General features: G+C 38.6%; 1 protein-coding gene across 4 annotated transcripts in view; it reads right to left on the bottom strand.

Annotated features, from left to right (window-relative positions):
• Window positions 1-13,488, bottom strand: part of MEOX1 (mesenchyme homeobox 1) — a 37,456-nt gene that overhangs the window by 3,209 nt on the left and 20,759 nt on the right. For all 4 annotated transcript variants that reach the window (XM_074223783.1, XM_074223779.1, XM_074223782.1 and 1 more), the window contains exon 3: window positions 248-420. In XM_074223783.1, coding sequence (XP_074079884.1) covers window positions 248-420 — 173 coding nt within the window. The remainder of the gene's footprint in view (window positions 1-247; window positions 421-13,488) is intronic.

Genomic DNA, 13,488 nt, shown 5'->3' with positions numbered 1-13,488 from the left:
GAGGAAAAGGGAAGGAAGGGGATGAGGAGAGGCAATTGGAAAGAAGAGGTAGAGGAGAGAAGAGGAAAGTGCAGGATAGAGAGAGAAGGACTGTGGAGGGAAGAGTTAAAGAAGGACTCAGGAGAGGTGGGGAATGGAAATGAGGGGAGAGGAGGGATAAGGAGAGAAAGGAAGGAAAGAGAAGATAAAGGAGAGGAAGAAGAGAAGAAAGAATAGGGAAAAGTAAAGTTCAAAGAGGTTCCTATACCTGACGCTCAGTGAGGTCCAGGTTCACGGCAATCTCATATCTCCTGAGTCTTGTCAGGTAGTTGTGATGGGCAAATTCTGCCTCCAGTTCCCTCAGCTGTTCCTTAGTGAAGGCTGTCCGTTCCTTGCGAGCTTTGCTACTGGTTTCTGGTTTCCCTCGGCAGTCCAGGTTTTCTGGAGGGGCAGGGAGAGAAAAAATAAAGAGGTTGAAGAGATATTGTTTTTCTCAGAAGGAAGACACTAATTGAAGAACCTGTATCGAATTCTTCCACAAGCCACTGTGTCTTTTTCTGCATCTAGTCAGGACTATTTTTCTCCTTTCTCATTTTAACAGACCTCCTGAGAAACATTTGACCTCTCTCACCTCTCTAGGTAAGTTGGACAGTTCTTTTTGCTCCCTGATCTAAATTCTCTTAATCCCCCAACTATATAATATATATATGTATATATATACATATATATTTATATGTGTGTGTGTAACATGCATACACATATAAACATATACAACAACAATTCAATTCAACTCAATTTTTTTATATTAGCTGCATGATTTTGGATAAATCAATTAACCTCCTGAGTCTCATTTTCCTCATCTGTAAAATGATAGGGTTGGATTAGCTGGCCTCTGAGCTTTCCTTCTAGCTCTGGACCTACGATCCCAAGATATTAATTCAATAAGAATTCATTAAGCATCTACTGTGTTCATTGTGCTCAATCATGAGACCCAAAGACAACCAAAAGTCTCTGCTCTCAAGGTGTTTACATTCCTTTAGGGGGACCACTTGCAAACCAGTCAGCTTTTTCAGTGTATTTGACTGGGGAAGGTGGGGGAAGAAATCTGACTTCTTTTATCTTTTGAAATGTGGAAGAACAGACTGATAAAGAAAGCTGGGTCTTGTTAGTCAATGTCAGTCAGTCAATTTTCTTTTAGTCATGTCTGACTCTTCTTGACTCTACTTAGTGAAGGAGATGGAATGAATTGCCATTTCCTTCTCAAGTTCATTTTACAGTTAAGTAGACCGAGGCAAAGAGGGTTAAGTGACTTGCCCAGAGCCATACAACTACCAAGTGTCTGAGACCAGATTTGAACCTAGGAATTTGAGACTTCCTGACTTCAAATATGGTGTCCTGTGTACCTAGCTACCCTAGTTACTCAATTTTAAGTGCCTACTGATGTGAGAAGTGCTAGGGATACAAAGAAAGGATCTCCTACCTCTTCTTTCTACTCTTCCTCCCCTCCCCCCCCCCCAGCCAAATTCCTGTTGTCAAGAAGCTTACAGGTCAATGGGGTAGACAACATGCAGACCAGTATGATCAAATAAAATATACACAGGATAAATCTCAGGTAATCTCAGAGGGAAAGTGCTAAGATTAAGGACTGGAAAAATTGTCTTTTGCAAGATGGGACTTTAGGCAAGAGCTCAAGGAAGTCAGGGAAGCTACGAGGCAAAGATGAGGAAGAGAACATTTTAGGCAGAAGTAACAGCCAGGGAAATGCCCAGAGTAGGAAATGGAGCCAAAATATTGTGGAGAAAAAGAAATGACTTGCCAGAGCTCCCCATCAAGCACTCTGAACACCTTTAAATAATACCATAAAACACATTCTGAAATGGCAGAACTCTCAAAAGGATGAATTGAAATAATTTTCAAGCCTAAGGCAACTTAGAAGGTTGGTAGGAAAGGTCTGTTGCACCTGGGTGAGAATAGAGCACAGACTCAGCCCTAGCAGATCAGGAGCAGCTCTTAGGAGTCATTGAATCAGTAGTAGCATTCCATGGTTAGTAAAGGGGGCGGTGTTTGAACAACTGATCAAAAGGAGATTAGAGGGTCCCTTTGCAGGCACTGTGGGCTGGACTCTGTTGTTTTGCCCATCATCAGATCTGGGTTGCAGTCCTGGTATCAGTGTGAGGAGGAACATTAGCACACCAGAACTTGCAGTCGCATTGGAGCAGGGATTTTTGTCATAGTTTCAAGGGCAGACAAGACTTCTTGTGGTCACTCACAGGCTAGAGCACAGGTCAGGAGAGTAGTAAATATACCTCTCCTTAGATCATACCAGCTTGGAAGTACTGAAACTTATAGGTTCCTAGAAGTATCTTTGAAAACAAGTACACAAGGGGCGGCTAGGTGGCACAGTGGATAAAGCACCAGCCCTGGAGTCAGGAGTACCTGGGTTCAAATCCGGTCTCAGACACTTAATAATTACCTAGCTGTGTGGCCTTGGGCAAGCCACTTAACCCCATTTGCCTTGCAAAAACCTAAAAAGAAAGAAAACAAGTGCACAAAACTCCTGAAGGTTGGGAGCCCTCCACCTTGGAAGCAGAGTCCCATTTTAGCAAAGGAATTAAAAATCAAGAAATAAACTGGGAAAATGGGCAAACAACTGAACAAAATTCTGGCCATAGAAAGTTACAATACTGTTGAGAAGATCAAAACACAAATTAAGAAGTTAACAAGTCAAAGTTCTAATGAATTAGTTTCAGACCATGGAAAAGTTCAAAAAGAATTTTGAAAATCAAGTAAGAGAGGTAGAAGAAAAATTAGGAAGTGAAATGAGAATGATGCAAGAAAATCATGAAAAAGGAGTCAATAGCTTGATAAAGGAGACAGAAAAAAAATGCCTAAGAAAATATCACCTTAAAAAAACAGAGTAGGCCAAATGGCAAAAGAAGTACAAAAAAGTCAATCAGGAGAATGTCTTGAAAAGTAGAAATGACCAAATGGAAAAGGAGGCACAAAAACTCACTGAAGAAAAAAATTTCTTATAAATAAGAATTGAGGGGCAGCTAGGTGGCACAGTGGATAGAGCACTGGTCCTGGAGTCAGGAGTACCTGTGTTCAAATCCAGCCTCAGACACTTAATAATTACCTAGCTGTGTGGCCTTGGGCAAGCCACTTAACCCCATTGCCTTGCAAAAACATAAAAAAAATAAGAATTGAGCAAATGGGGGCTAATTTTGAGAAATCAAGAAACAGTAAAATAAAAGCAAAAGAATAAAAAATAGAAAACAATGTGAAATATCTCATTTAAAAATAATGAAAAAAACAATGGAACTAGAAAACAGAATCAAGAAAGACGATTAAAAAATTTTTTGCATAACCTGAAAGCCATGATAAAAAAAAAGCCTAGACATTATCTTTCAAGAAATCATCAAGAAAAACTGCCTTGATATGCTAGAACCAGAAGTTAAAGTAGAAATTCAAAGAACTCATCATTCACCTCCTAAAAGAGATCTCCAAAAGAAAACTCCCAGGAATATTGTAATCAAATTCCAAAGCTCCTAGGCAAAGGAGAGAATATTGCAAGCAGCCAGAAAGAAACAACTCAAGTATTGTGGAGCCACAATCAAGATAACAAGATTTAGCAGCTTTTTGATGAAAGGAATAGAGATCTTGGAATATAATATTCCAGACAAAGGATTTAGGATCACAGTCAAGAGTAGGTACTCAGCAAAACTGAATATAATCCTTTGGGGGGTGGGGGGAAGAATGTATATTCAATGAAATAAAGGAATTTTAAGCATTCTTAATGAAAAGACCAGAGTAGAACAGAAAGTCTGACCTTCATAATAAAAGACTTAAGAGAAGCATAAAAAAGGCAAACAAGAAAGGGAAATCACAAGGACTTAATAAAGTTGAACTGTTTGTATAACTACATGGGAAGCTGATACTTTAAGCTTATAAAAACTTTCTCATTATTAGGGCAATTAGAAGTATATATGGGTAGAAGACACAGGTATGAGTTGGAAATGAAGGGATGATATCTAAAAAAATAAAATTAAGGGATGTGAAAGGGAAAGGAAGAGATAGAATGGAACATATTATCTCACATGAAAGAGCCAAGAAAAAGTTTTTACAATGGAGGGAAAGAGAGGGGAATCAGTGAATCTTAACAATCATAAGAATTGACTCAATGAGGGAATAACATACACATTCAATTGGGTATAGAAATCTATCTTACCCTATAGGAAAGTAGGAGGGGAAAGGAATATGAGAAGGGGGTGTGTGAAGTAAGGGAGGGGAGGTTGGGGAAGGGGTGGTCATAAACAAAATACTTTTGAGGAAGGATAGAGGGAAAGAAGTGAGAGAATAGAATAAATGGGAGGGTAGAAATACATTTGGCAATTATAACTATGAAAAAATTTTAAAGCAAATTTCTCTGATAAAATTCTCATTTCTGAAATATTTAGAGAATGGAGTCAAATTTTTATAAATAGGAGCCATTACCGAACTGATAATTGATCAGGACATGTGAACAGTTTTCAGATGAAGTAATCAAAGCTATCTACAGCCATATGAAAAAGTGTTCTAAATTACTATTGATTGGAAGAATGCCAATTGAAACAATTCTGAGGTACTACCTCAAATCTATTAAATTGGCTAATAGGAGAGAAAAGGAGAATGACAAATATTGGATGGGATATAGCAAAAATGAGAAATAAATGCCCTATTTGTAGTTATGAAAAGATTCAATCATTTTTAGAATAATTTGGAACTATGCCCAAAGGATTATAAAACTGCATACATTTGACCTAGCAGTGCCACTACTAGATCTATATCCAAAAAAATGATAAAAAGCAAAAGGGAAAAGGACTTATATATATGGAAATATTTTTAGCAGCTTTTTTCTGGTGGTAGGGAATTGGAAATTGGGAGTATGCCCATCAATTGGGGAATGGCTGAACAAATTGTTCTATGTGGTTGTGATGGAATACTATTGTGCGAAAAGTAGTGGTGAGCAGAATGCTCTCAGAAAAATCTGGAAAGACTTAACATGAACTGACTCAAAGTGAAATGTACTATGTACAAAAGAATAGCTGCACAGTAATTAGCTAGGAATCATTTAGCTATTCTTAGCAATACAATGATCCAAGAAAACTCTGAAGGACTTAAGATGAAAAAATGCTATCCATCTCTAGAAAAAGAATGAATAAAATCTAAATACAAATTAAAGCATACTTATTCACTTTCTTTTTTAAAGTTTTTTTCCCCCCTTTGGTCTATGTTTTCTTCCACACATGACTAAAATGGAAATATGACTACACAGGAATAACCTATGTCAAATTTCTTGCCTTCTCAATAAGGGGAATGGGGAGGGAGAAAGGGAGAGAATTTAAAACCCATAATTTTAAAAACAAATGTCAGAAATTGTTTTTTTCATGTGATTGCAGAAAAATAAAATATTAAAGAATTTTTTTAAAAAGAAAAGAAAAAAAAGAAAATGCCCAGAGTAGGCAGATATGCAAAGTACATCAAAGAACCAGTGTCACTGGATTAGGACATGCAGAGTGGAGTAAGGTTTAAAAGGATTGGAAAGATAGGAAGGGACCAGGTTGTCATATAAGACTTTGAACATTAGGAAGAATTTATATTTGATTCTGGAGGGAAGAAGGAACCATTGGGTAAACAGTGGGTGATATGGTAAAACTTACTTGTAAGATGAGTTTGATGGTTGAATGTAGGATGGATTGGAGTGGGGAGAAAACTGAGGAAGGCTGACCCAGCAGTAGGCTATTGCAATGGTTCAGGTGAGAGTTGGTGAGGGCCTGCACCAGATGGTGAGTATCAGAAGAGAGAAGGGGGCATATTCAAGATATGTTAAAAAGGTAGAAATTCCAAGTCCTGACCACTGATTGGATATTGTGGAAGAGGGGAGAGAAAGAGGGATCAAGGATGATGCCTAGGTTGTGAGTCCAGGTGTTCCCTTAACAACAATTGGGAAGTTTGGGAAAAGGAAGGATTTTGGGGGAAAGATAATGAGTTCAGTCATTTATTCATTTAATAATTTACATATGTGTATATATATAGTACTTTCAGGGTTAGAAAGTTATTTTCTTATAGCATCTCTGGGCCTCAGAGTTCTCTGACCTGAAGATCAGAGGGCTTAAGTGATTGGCTTATATAAACCCAGGTTTCCTGATTCCTATGGCATCATTTTTTTTCTGGACAGAGCTTCTGATCTCAAGGAACTTACAATCTAATTGGTCCTTGGATACTAGAAAAACTAATTGATAACAAGAGGCAGGATATGCTGAATGAGTGGTATAGTGACTGCTATACATAGGAATTTAGGGAAAGGAAGTGTTGGACTGGATCAGTCCAGGAAGGCTTAAAGGAGGAGGAAGGGTCTTGAAGGATGAGCAAGGTTTAGTTTGTTGGTTTGTAGATTTAGAACTGGAAGGCACAACCAAGGTACAATATACCCATTTTATAGATAGAAAAGAAGGAAAATGACTTGTATGAGGTCTCACAGGACTCTAATAGTGGAACTGCAATTCAAACCAAGGTCTCCTGACTCAAAGTCCAGACTTTTAACCTTATGTGGGACAATTCCCAGTTCTTATCTACAAAAACTTATGCCAGAGGCCATGCATCATGGAAAAGTATACTAGCCTGACAGTAGGAAGACAGACTTATAACACGTACTAGTTGTATAATCCTGGATGACTCAGTAGATCTCTGTTTTCTGATCCATAACATCTGAATAGAGGCCCTTATATTATCTACTTGACAAAGATGCTGAGAGAAAAGTGCTTCATAATAGTAAATGATATTTATATACTGATTTATGGTTTATAAAATTCGATATATTATTTTATCGAACTCGCTGAACCCTTGCTAGCTAAATTTATTATTATTATTATTATTATTATTATTATTATTATTAATATGCAACTCTGAGGATTCCCATTTTAGCAATTAGAAAACTGAGGTCAAGAGAGATTAGGAGTCATCCTGTGTCACAGAGCTAGGCTATGACTTTGAGTTTCTCTAATTCCAAATACAACACTTTACTTTTTATAGTATGTTATATAGGCTTAAGAGGTCATAGATATGTAAATATTTTTATTACTGTTAAATCTTACCTGTGGTCTCACTGAGGAACTTCCTCTATTTGTATAGATTTGGCACCTGCTAATTTCTAACCTTAGAGAGCTTCTTGGGGACAACGAGGAATTAAGTAACTTGTTCAGAGAGCCAATATGTCTGAAAAAGACCTTAACTCAGTTCATCTTTCCAACCATTAGCTCAAATTATTTTCATTTTTATTACTCTTACTAGTTTCGTGGAATGTGTTGATCAGTATACCCTGGATCAAGTAATTTACTTATTTTATTTTTTCCAACCCAACAAATTAAATCATAGAACATAAGGGACAGGTAACAAGGACAAGGTTTTAAACTTTTAAGGAAGTCTAAAGGAATTTGCCATAGAATTAAAAGTTTGATAGAATTAAAAAGGAAGCTTTGTTACCCACCCAGCCCCATTCTAAGAAGTGTGAAACAAGTTTTCAAACAAACTTCAGGAGCCAGTCATTAACACCAATTCTAGGTAGCCTTCAGTAGTGAGATCTCTAGTAGCAGAGAGAAGAGCTGTGGAAGTTAAGACTCAGCTCTTGAGAGACAATCTCTTCCTTGGGAGAGAGACACTATATTGAGAAAGAGCAAGTAGAGAGCAGAGGTATGACATTGGGAAATAAAAAATAGAACTGGCTATGAATTTAAGGGAGAAATAATCTGGAAATTTTGGAAATTGAGATTCAAAGAAGAGAAGAACTTGGGAACTCAGCTGAGTGACTTTTCTAGAAGAATACTAAATTCAACAGGAGGCAATGTGAGGAGAAAAGAAATGATATCAGTACCCTGTAGTGTCTTGCCTATATTTGTTCTCTATACGTGTATCTCTCAAACAGCATACTCTGTGTATATGTTTCTTTTTAATTTTTAATTTTTTACAATTTTTCCCCAATCTTGCTCCCCCCCCCCCCCCGCAGAAGTCTGTTAGTCTTTACATTGTTTCCATGGTATACATTGATTTAAGTTGAATGTGATGAGAGAGAAATCATATCCTTAAGGAACAAAAATAAAGTATTGTGCCTGATTGTTGGACAAATGGAATGAGTAAATCCACCAAGGTTGGTCATAATCCCCATGTTGCTGCTAGGGTGCACAATGTTCCTTTGGTTCTGCTCATCTCACTCAGCATCAGTCCATGCAAATCTTTCCGGGCTTCCCTGAATTCCCATCCCTCCTGGCTTCTAACAGAGCAATAGTGTTCCATCACATACATATACCACATTTTGTTAAGCCATTCCTCAATAGAAGGACATTTACTTAATTTCTAATTCTTTGCCACCATGAACAGAGCTGCTATGAATATTTTTGTACAAGTGATTTTATTAATACATAATTTTTTAATATATAATACCCCCTCCTCCCCAAAATATAGACACTCATGCGAAATGAAGTAAAGGAAAGAGGAAAAAAATGTGTTTCAGTCTGTGTTCTGATACCATCAGCTCTGTCTCAGGTGGGTCACATTCTTTCTAAGTCCATCATAAAAGTTACTTCCATATTTTTCCACTGTTGCTGATTGTAATTCCCTCCATCCATTCTTCCCCACTACCATATATTATATTTTCTCTCTCCTTTCACTCTGTCCCTCTTCTAAAATATGCTGTAGGGTAGCTGGGTGGTGCAGTGGGCTGATCACCAGCCTTGGGGCAAAGAGGCTCCAAGCCCACATACCACCCCTGAGACCCAGCAACCACCCAGCCCCATGGTCCTGGACAGCTCACCCAATCCCAGCCCCTTGCAAGAAGTAAAAAACAAAATGTGTTATATCTGACTATTCTCTCCTTTGATCTATCCTCTCCTCTCTCACCCACATCCTCCCCTTCCCCCTTTCCCCTTTCTCTCCTTTTTACTCTAGATGCCTATACCCTATTGAGTGTGTATGCTGTTTCTTCTTTGAGCCATTTCTGATGAGAGTGAAGGTTCCCTCATTCCACCTTGCCTTCCCCCTTCCATATCATTGCAAAAGCTCATTGTAAAAAGAAATCTTTTATACGAAATATTTTAGCCTATTCCACCTCTCCTTTCTCTTACTCCCAGTGCATTTCCCTCTTAGCCAATGACTCCATTTTTACAATATATCATATCTTCAAATTCAGCTCTTGCCTGTACTTCATCTATAAAAGCTCTTTCTACTTGCTCTATTAAATGAGACGTTTCATATGAGTATTATCAGTATCATTTTTCTATGCAAGAATACATACAGTTCATCATCGTTAAATCCCTCATATTTTACCCTTCTCCTCTGCTCTCTATGCTTCACCTGAGTCCTGTATTTGAAGGTCAAATTTCTGTTCAGCTCTGGTCATTTCAACAGGAACATTTGAAATTCCTCTGGTTCTTTGAAAGTCCATCTTTTCCCCTGGAAGAGGATGTTCAGTTTTCCTGGGTAGTTGATTCTCAGTTGCATTCCAAGCTCTTTCGCCTTCCTATGAACCCTTAATGTAGTTGCTGCTATGTCCTGCATGATCCTGACTGCAGCTGCACAATATTTGAATTGTGTCCTTCTGGCTGCTTGTAATATTTTCTCTTTGACTTGGGAGTTCTAGAACTTGGCTATAATATTCCTGGGGGTTGGTTTTTTTTTTTGGATCTCTTTCTTGGGGAGATTGGTGGATTCTCTCAATTTCTATTTTGCCCTCTGCTTCTAGGCTATCAGGGTAATTTTCCTGTAGGATTTCTTTAAAATTGAGGTCAAGGCTGTTTTCCTGACCATGATTTACAGGTATCCCAATAATTTTAAAATTATCTTTCTGAATCTGTTTTCCAGATCTGTTTTTTTTTTAAATGAGATGTGTCACATTTTCTTCTAATTTTTCATTGTTTTGGTGTTGAAGTATTGTGTCTTGACTTCTTGTAAAGTCAGATTCCCTTAGTTCCATTCTATATCTGAAGGATTTGTTTTCCTCAGAGAGCTTTCTTATTTCTTTTTCCATCTGGCCAATTCTGCTTTTTAAAGCATTCTTCTTCTCTTCAATAACTTTTTGAACTGTTTTATCCATTTGACTTATGCTGGTTTTTAACATGTTATTTTCTTCAGCATTTTTTTGGATCTACTTGACTAAGCTGTTGACTTCTTGTTCATCTTTTTCATGCATCTCTCTCATTTCTTTTCCCATTTTTTCTTCTATCTCCCTTACTTGATTTTCAAAATCTTTTTTGAGCTCTGTCATAGCCTGAGCCCAAATTCTGTTTTTCTTGGAATCTTTAGATGCAGGAGCTTGTACTTCCTCATCTTCAGATTGAGTATTTTGAGCCTTCTTGGGATCATAAACAAAGAATTTCTCAATCATGTTCCTCTTTTTTCTCTGTTTACACATTTCTCCAGTCTGTGTCAGGTTTTGGGGTGCTTCTTGAGCTTTTGAGTATTATTGGGACAACTGCTTTGGGTTTTTTTGGGGACACCCACTAGGACCTTTATTTCTCCAAGGTCTTATGTTCTTTTGCCTGTGCTTTGATATGTAGATGACCACAGGCACTCCCCTCTGCCCTGGAACTGTGAGGAGAGTCCTTGCTATCTTAGTATGGAAGGCCAAACTGCAACCTGTATCTGAGTGTGGGCAAATAGCAGAGTACTACCCCAGGGAGAGCAGAGAGATTTCTGCAGTCTTCCCTGACTCCCTTACCTTCTGTGGGATGTGCTCTGGAGGTGCAGGCTGGTTTCCCCAGATTCCTGCTGCAGGTTCTCACTGCAGGGCTGCTCTGAGGTCAGTGCTCCTCACTCTATACTCATTCTGGTGCAGCAGAGTTCTCTCACCTCCCCTTCAATCAGTTCCTGGTGATCCCTGGACTGGACTGGACTGGGCTGAGCTGAGCTGTAGCCAGGCCCTTTTGGGGAGATCCCAGTCCTGGTGAAACACACCTTTCCAGCAGAACTTCTAAGTTATATTGGACTGGGAAAATGTATCACTCAGTCTTTCTGTGGGTTCTACCCCTCTAAATTTTGACTAGAGTCATAATTTGATGGCTTTTGGAGTTTTTTTGGGAAAGAGTTTCTGGGAAATGCTGCCTTCACGCTTCCATCTTCCTCTGTGTATATGTTCACCCTTCCCACTGATGCTTAATGTAATTGTAGAATATGCCCCAGATCTCTAGCAAGGGAGTATTTTGTAGCTATTGTTCTTTATGTTCTGTTTCAGTAAATGCCTTTGCTTTGAACTATTTTGTCTAACTGTTGTCTATTAAAGGGAAGCACACTGCTGGGGTCTTGTGAGCTATTGAATCCAGAACCACAGTATAGTTTGAACCTGGGAGTAGTTGCTCCCTGGAAAGTGCCAAGTTGGTGAGGTGGCTCAGAGTGGATAGAAAACTATTTTAAATTTATTATCTTATGACCACTGTTCACAATTACTACAATTATTACCATTATCACCATTGCTGTTGCCATTACCACTCATACTATGGTAAATATGTGTAGCAAACTATTGAGATTCTCAGTGTCTGTGTGCTGGACTTCCCAAATCCTATCAGACTTCATTCCTTATCCTCTAGACCTGGAGAGTGCATGAGGAGAAGGGGAGGGGAGTAGTTGGCTCCTTCCTTCTGTAGAAGGGCCAAGGAAAGGCTCATGCTAAAACAATTTGTGAGCAGACAGTGTTGGGTTTCCCCATCCTTCCTCTGAACAAAACACTTTGCTCTTGTTAATCCCGTCTCTCCCTCGCCTCCCCACCAAGTGATTTCTATGTTGTGGCCTCAGGTTTTACATCATTAAGATGAATTGGCTGCAGGGCCTCTGAGGAGGTCTGTTTTCTCCTCCCTGAGTCATCTAGACAAAGTGCAGAGAAAGCCACAAACACCCCAAATCAACAAGGATTTGGAGTTAGGAGCCCAGGGCTAGGTGGGAGGCACTAAGGGTGGAGGAGGGAAGGGGTTATTGTCTGGTGTCAGTGCTTCTTTTCCAGAGAAATTTTGCTGTCCTGGAATATATCAGACCACTTGAAGTTCCTGGCCCAAAGTAAGAGGTTATAAAAAGCTTGTTCATTAATTTATTCAAGGGCTTATTAGGGCTCAAGCAAGCCCTTTATATCTATTTTAAAAAATCATGATACTCAGTAAACATTTATTATTAAGCTCAGTACTGCATTAGGAACTGAAAGGACATGTGGATGTTCAACAACTTGCCCTCCACAAACACACGCAACACTTTCAAATGGAATCTGCATTATTCACATTTTCTCCAATACTTTCTTAAGTCTAGAAAATCAACAAAACACTCTATCAAGCCCTGATTTGTAGCTGTTTGCTGATCTCAGAGGTATAAATACTTATACTGAAAATTTTAGTTTTTTGCAAACTAGATCTACCTCCTCCATCACATCCTTGAATAGAAATATAAGACATGATTCTGTTCCCAAGAAATTTACAATGCTTTTTGGGATTTGTGATTAGTATACATGTATAAGTATGTGTATCTATATCATATATCTATATCTCTCTATATATCTTTAAACAGCAGTGAATACTCAAAAAGTAATTTATAAATAACTCAATTCTCTGGTTCTGAGTGTGTGGGTAATAGGAGAGTTTAGGGGTAGAGTGGGGAGTAGCTTAGGGAAGACTTTATAGAGAAGGACAAACTTAAGCTTGGATGGAATTGGAGTGTATGGAGGAAGTGGGAGGAGGTATTCCAGGTATGGAGAACAGTAGGGCACCACATACAGGAGAGATCATGTGATGGTGGAGTTTTGTTAGGTGTGGAATATGAAATTGGGCTAGGGAAAGGAAGGTAGTAAAGAGATGAGCCTCACCTCATAGGATACAATACAATGGAAACTCAATAACAATGATATTTAAATAGGCCATAGGACACAGAGAGCCTGGCCTGGAATCATGAAGGCTCATCTTCCTGAATTTAAATCTGATCTTGGACATTTACTAGCTGTGTGACCCTGGGTAAGTCATTTAACACTATTGGCCTCAAATTCCTGATCTGTAAAAGGAGCTGGAGAAGGAAATGACAAACCAAGAAAACCCCAAATGGCTGACCTTATGAATTGGATGACTGAAAAGAATGAAAAAAACCCCCAATGATATAAGGAAATTATTGGTGAAAGTGGGTGTGACTTTTGATATAGTGTTTTCCAAACTTTTAGAACTGAGCCATAATTATAGCCTTTGTCCATATAGCTCTTCGAGATTTACAAAGCACTTTCCCTCATTTGAAATATTTTTAAAAATCCAATTTTATTTCTAGACACTTTCCCTTATCTCCATGAAGTAGGCAGTGAAATATTGTTGTTTTACAGATGACATATGCATTAAATTCTAGGCCTGCTCATCATTGAGCCCCTTTTACTCTGGGGATAGATGGAGAGAGGAGTAGAGGTCACTCTTTTGGCAGGGAAAACAACAGGACCACCTGTGGGGAAATAGACCTTTCAAGAAACAG

The sequence above is a fragment of the Macrotis lagotis genome, chromosome 2, assembly GCF_037893015.1.
Source record: "Macrotis lagotis isolate mMagLag1 chromosome 2, bilby.v1.9.chrom.fasta, whole genome shotgun sequence".
In the NCBI taxonomy this organism is placed as follows: Eukaryota; Metazoa; Chordata; class Mammalia; order Peramelemorphia; family Peramelidae; genus Macrotis; species Macrotis lagotis.
This window is presented reverse-complemented; position numbering and strand designations above follow the sequence as displayed.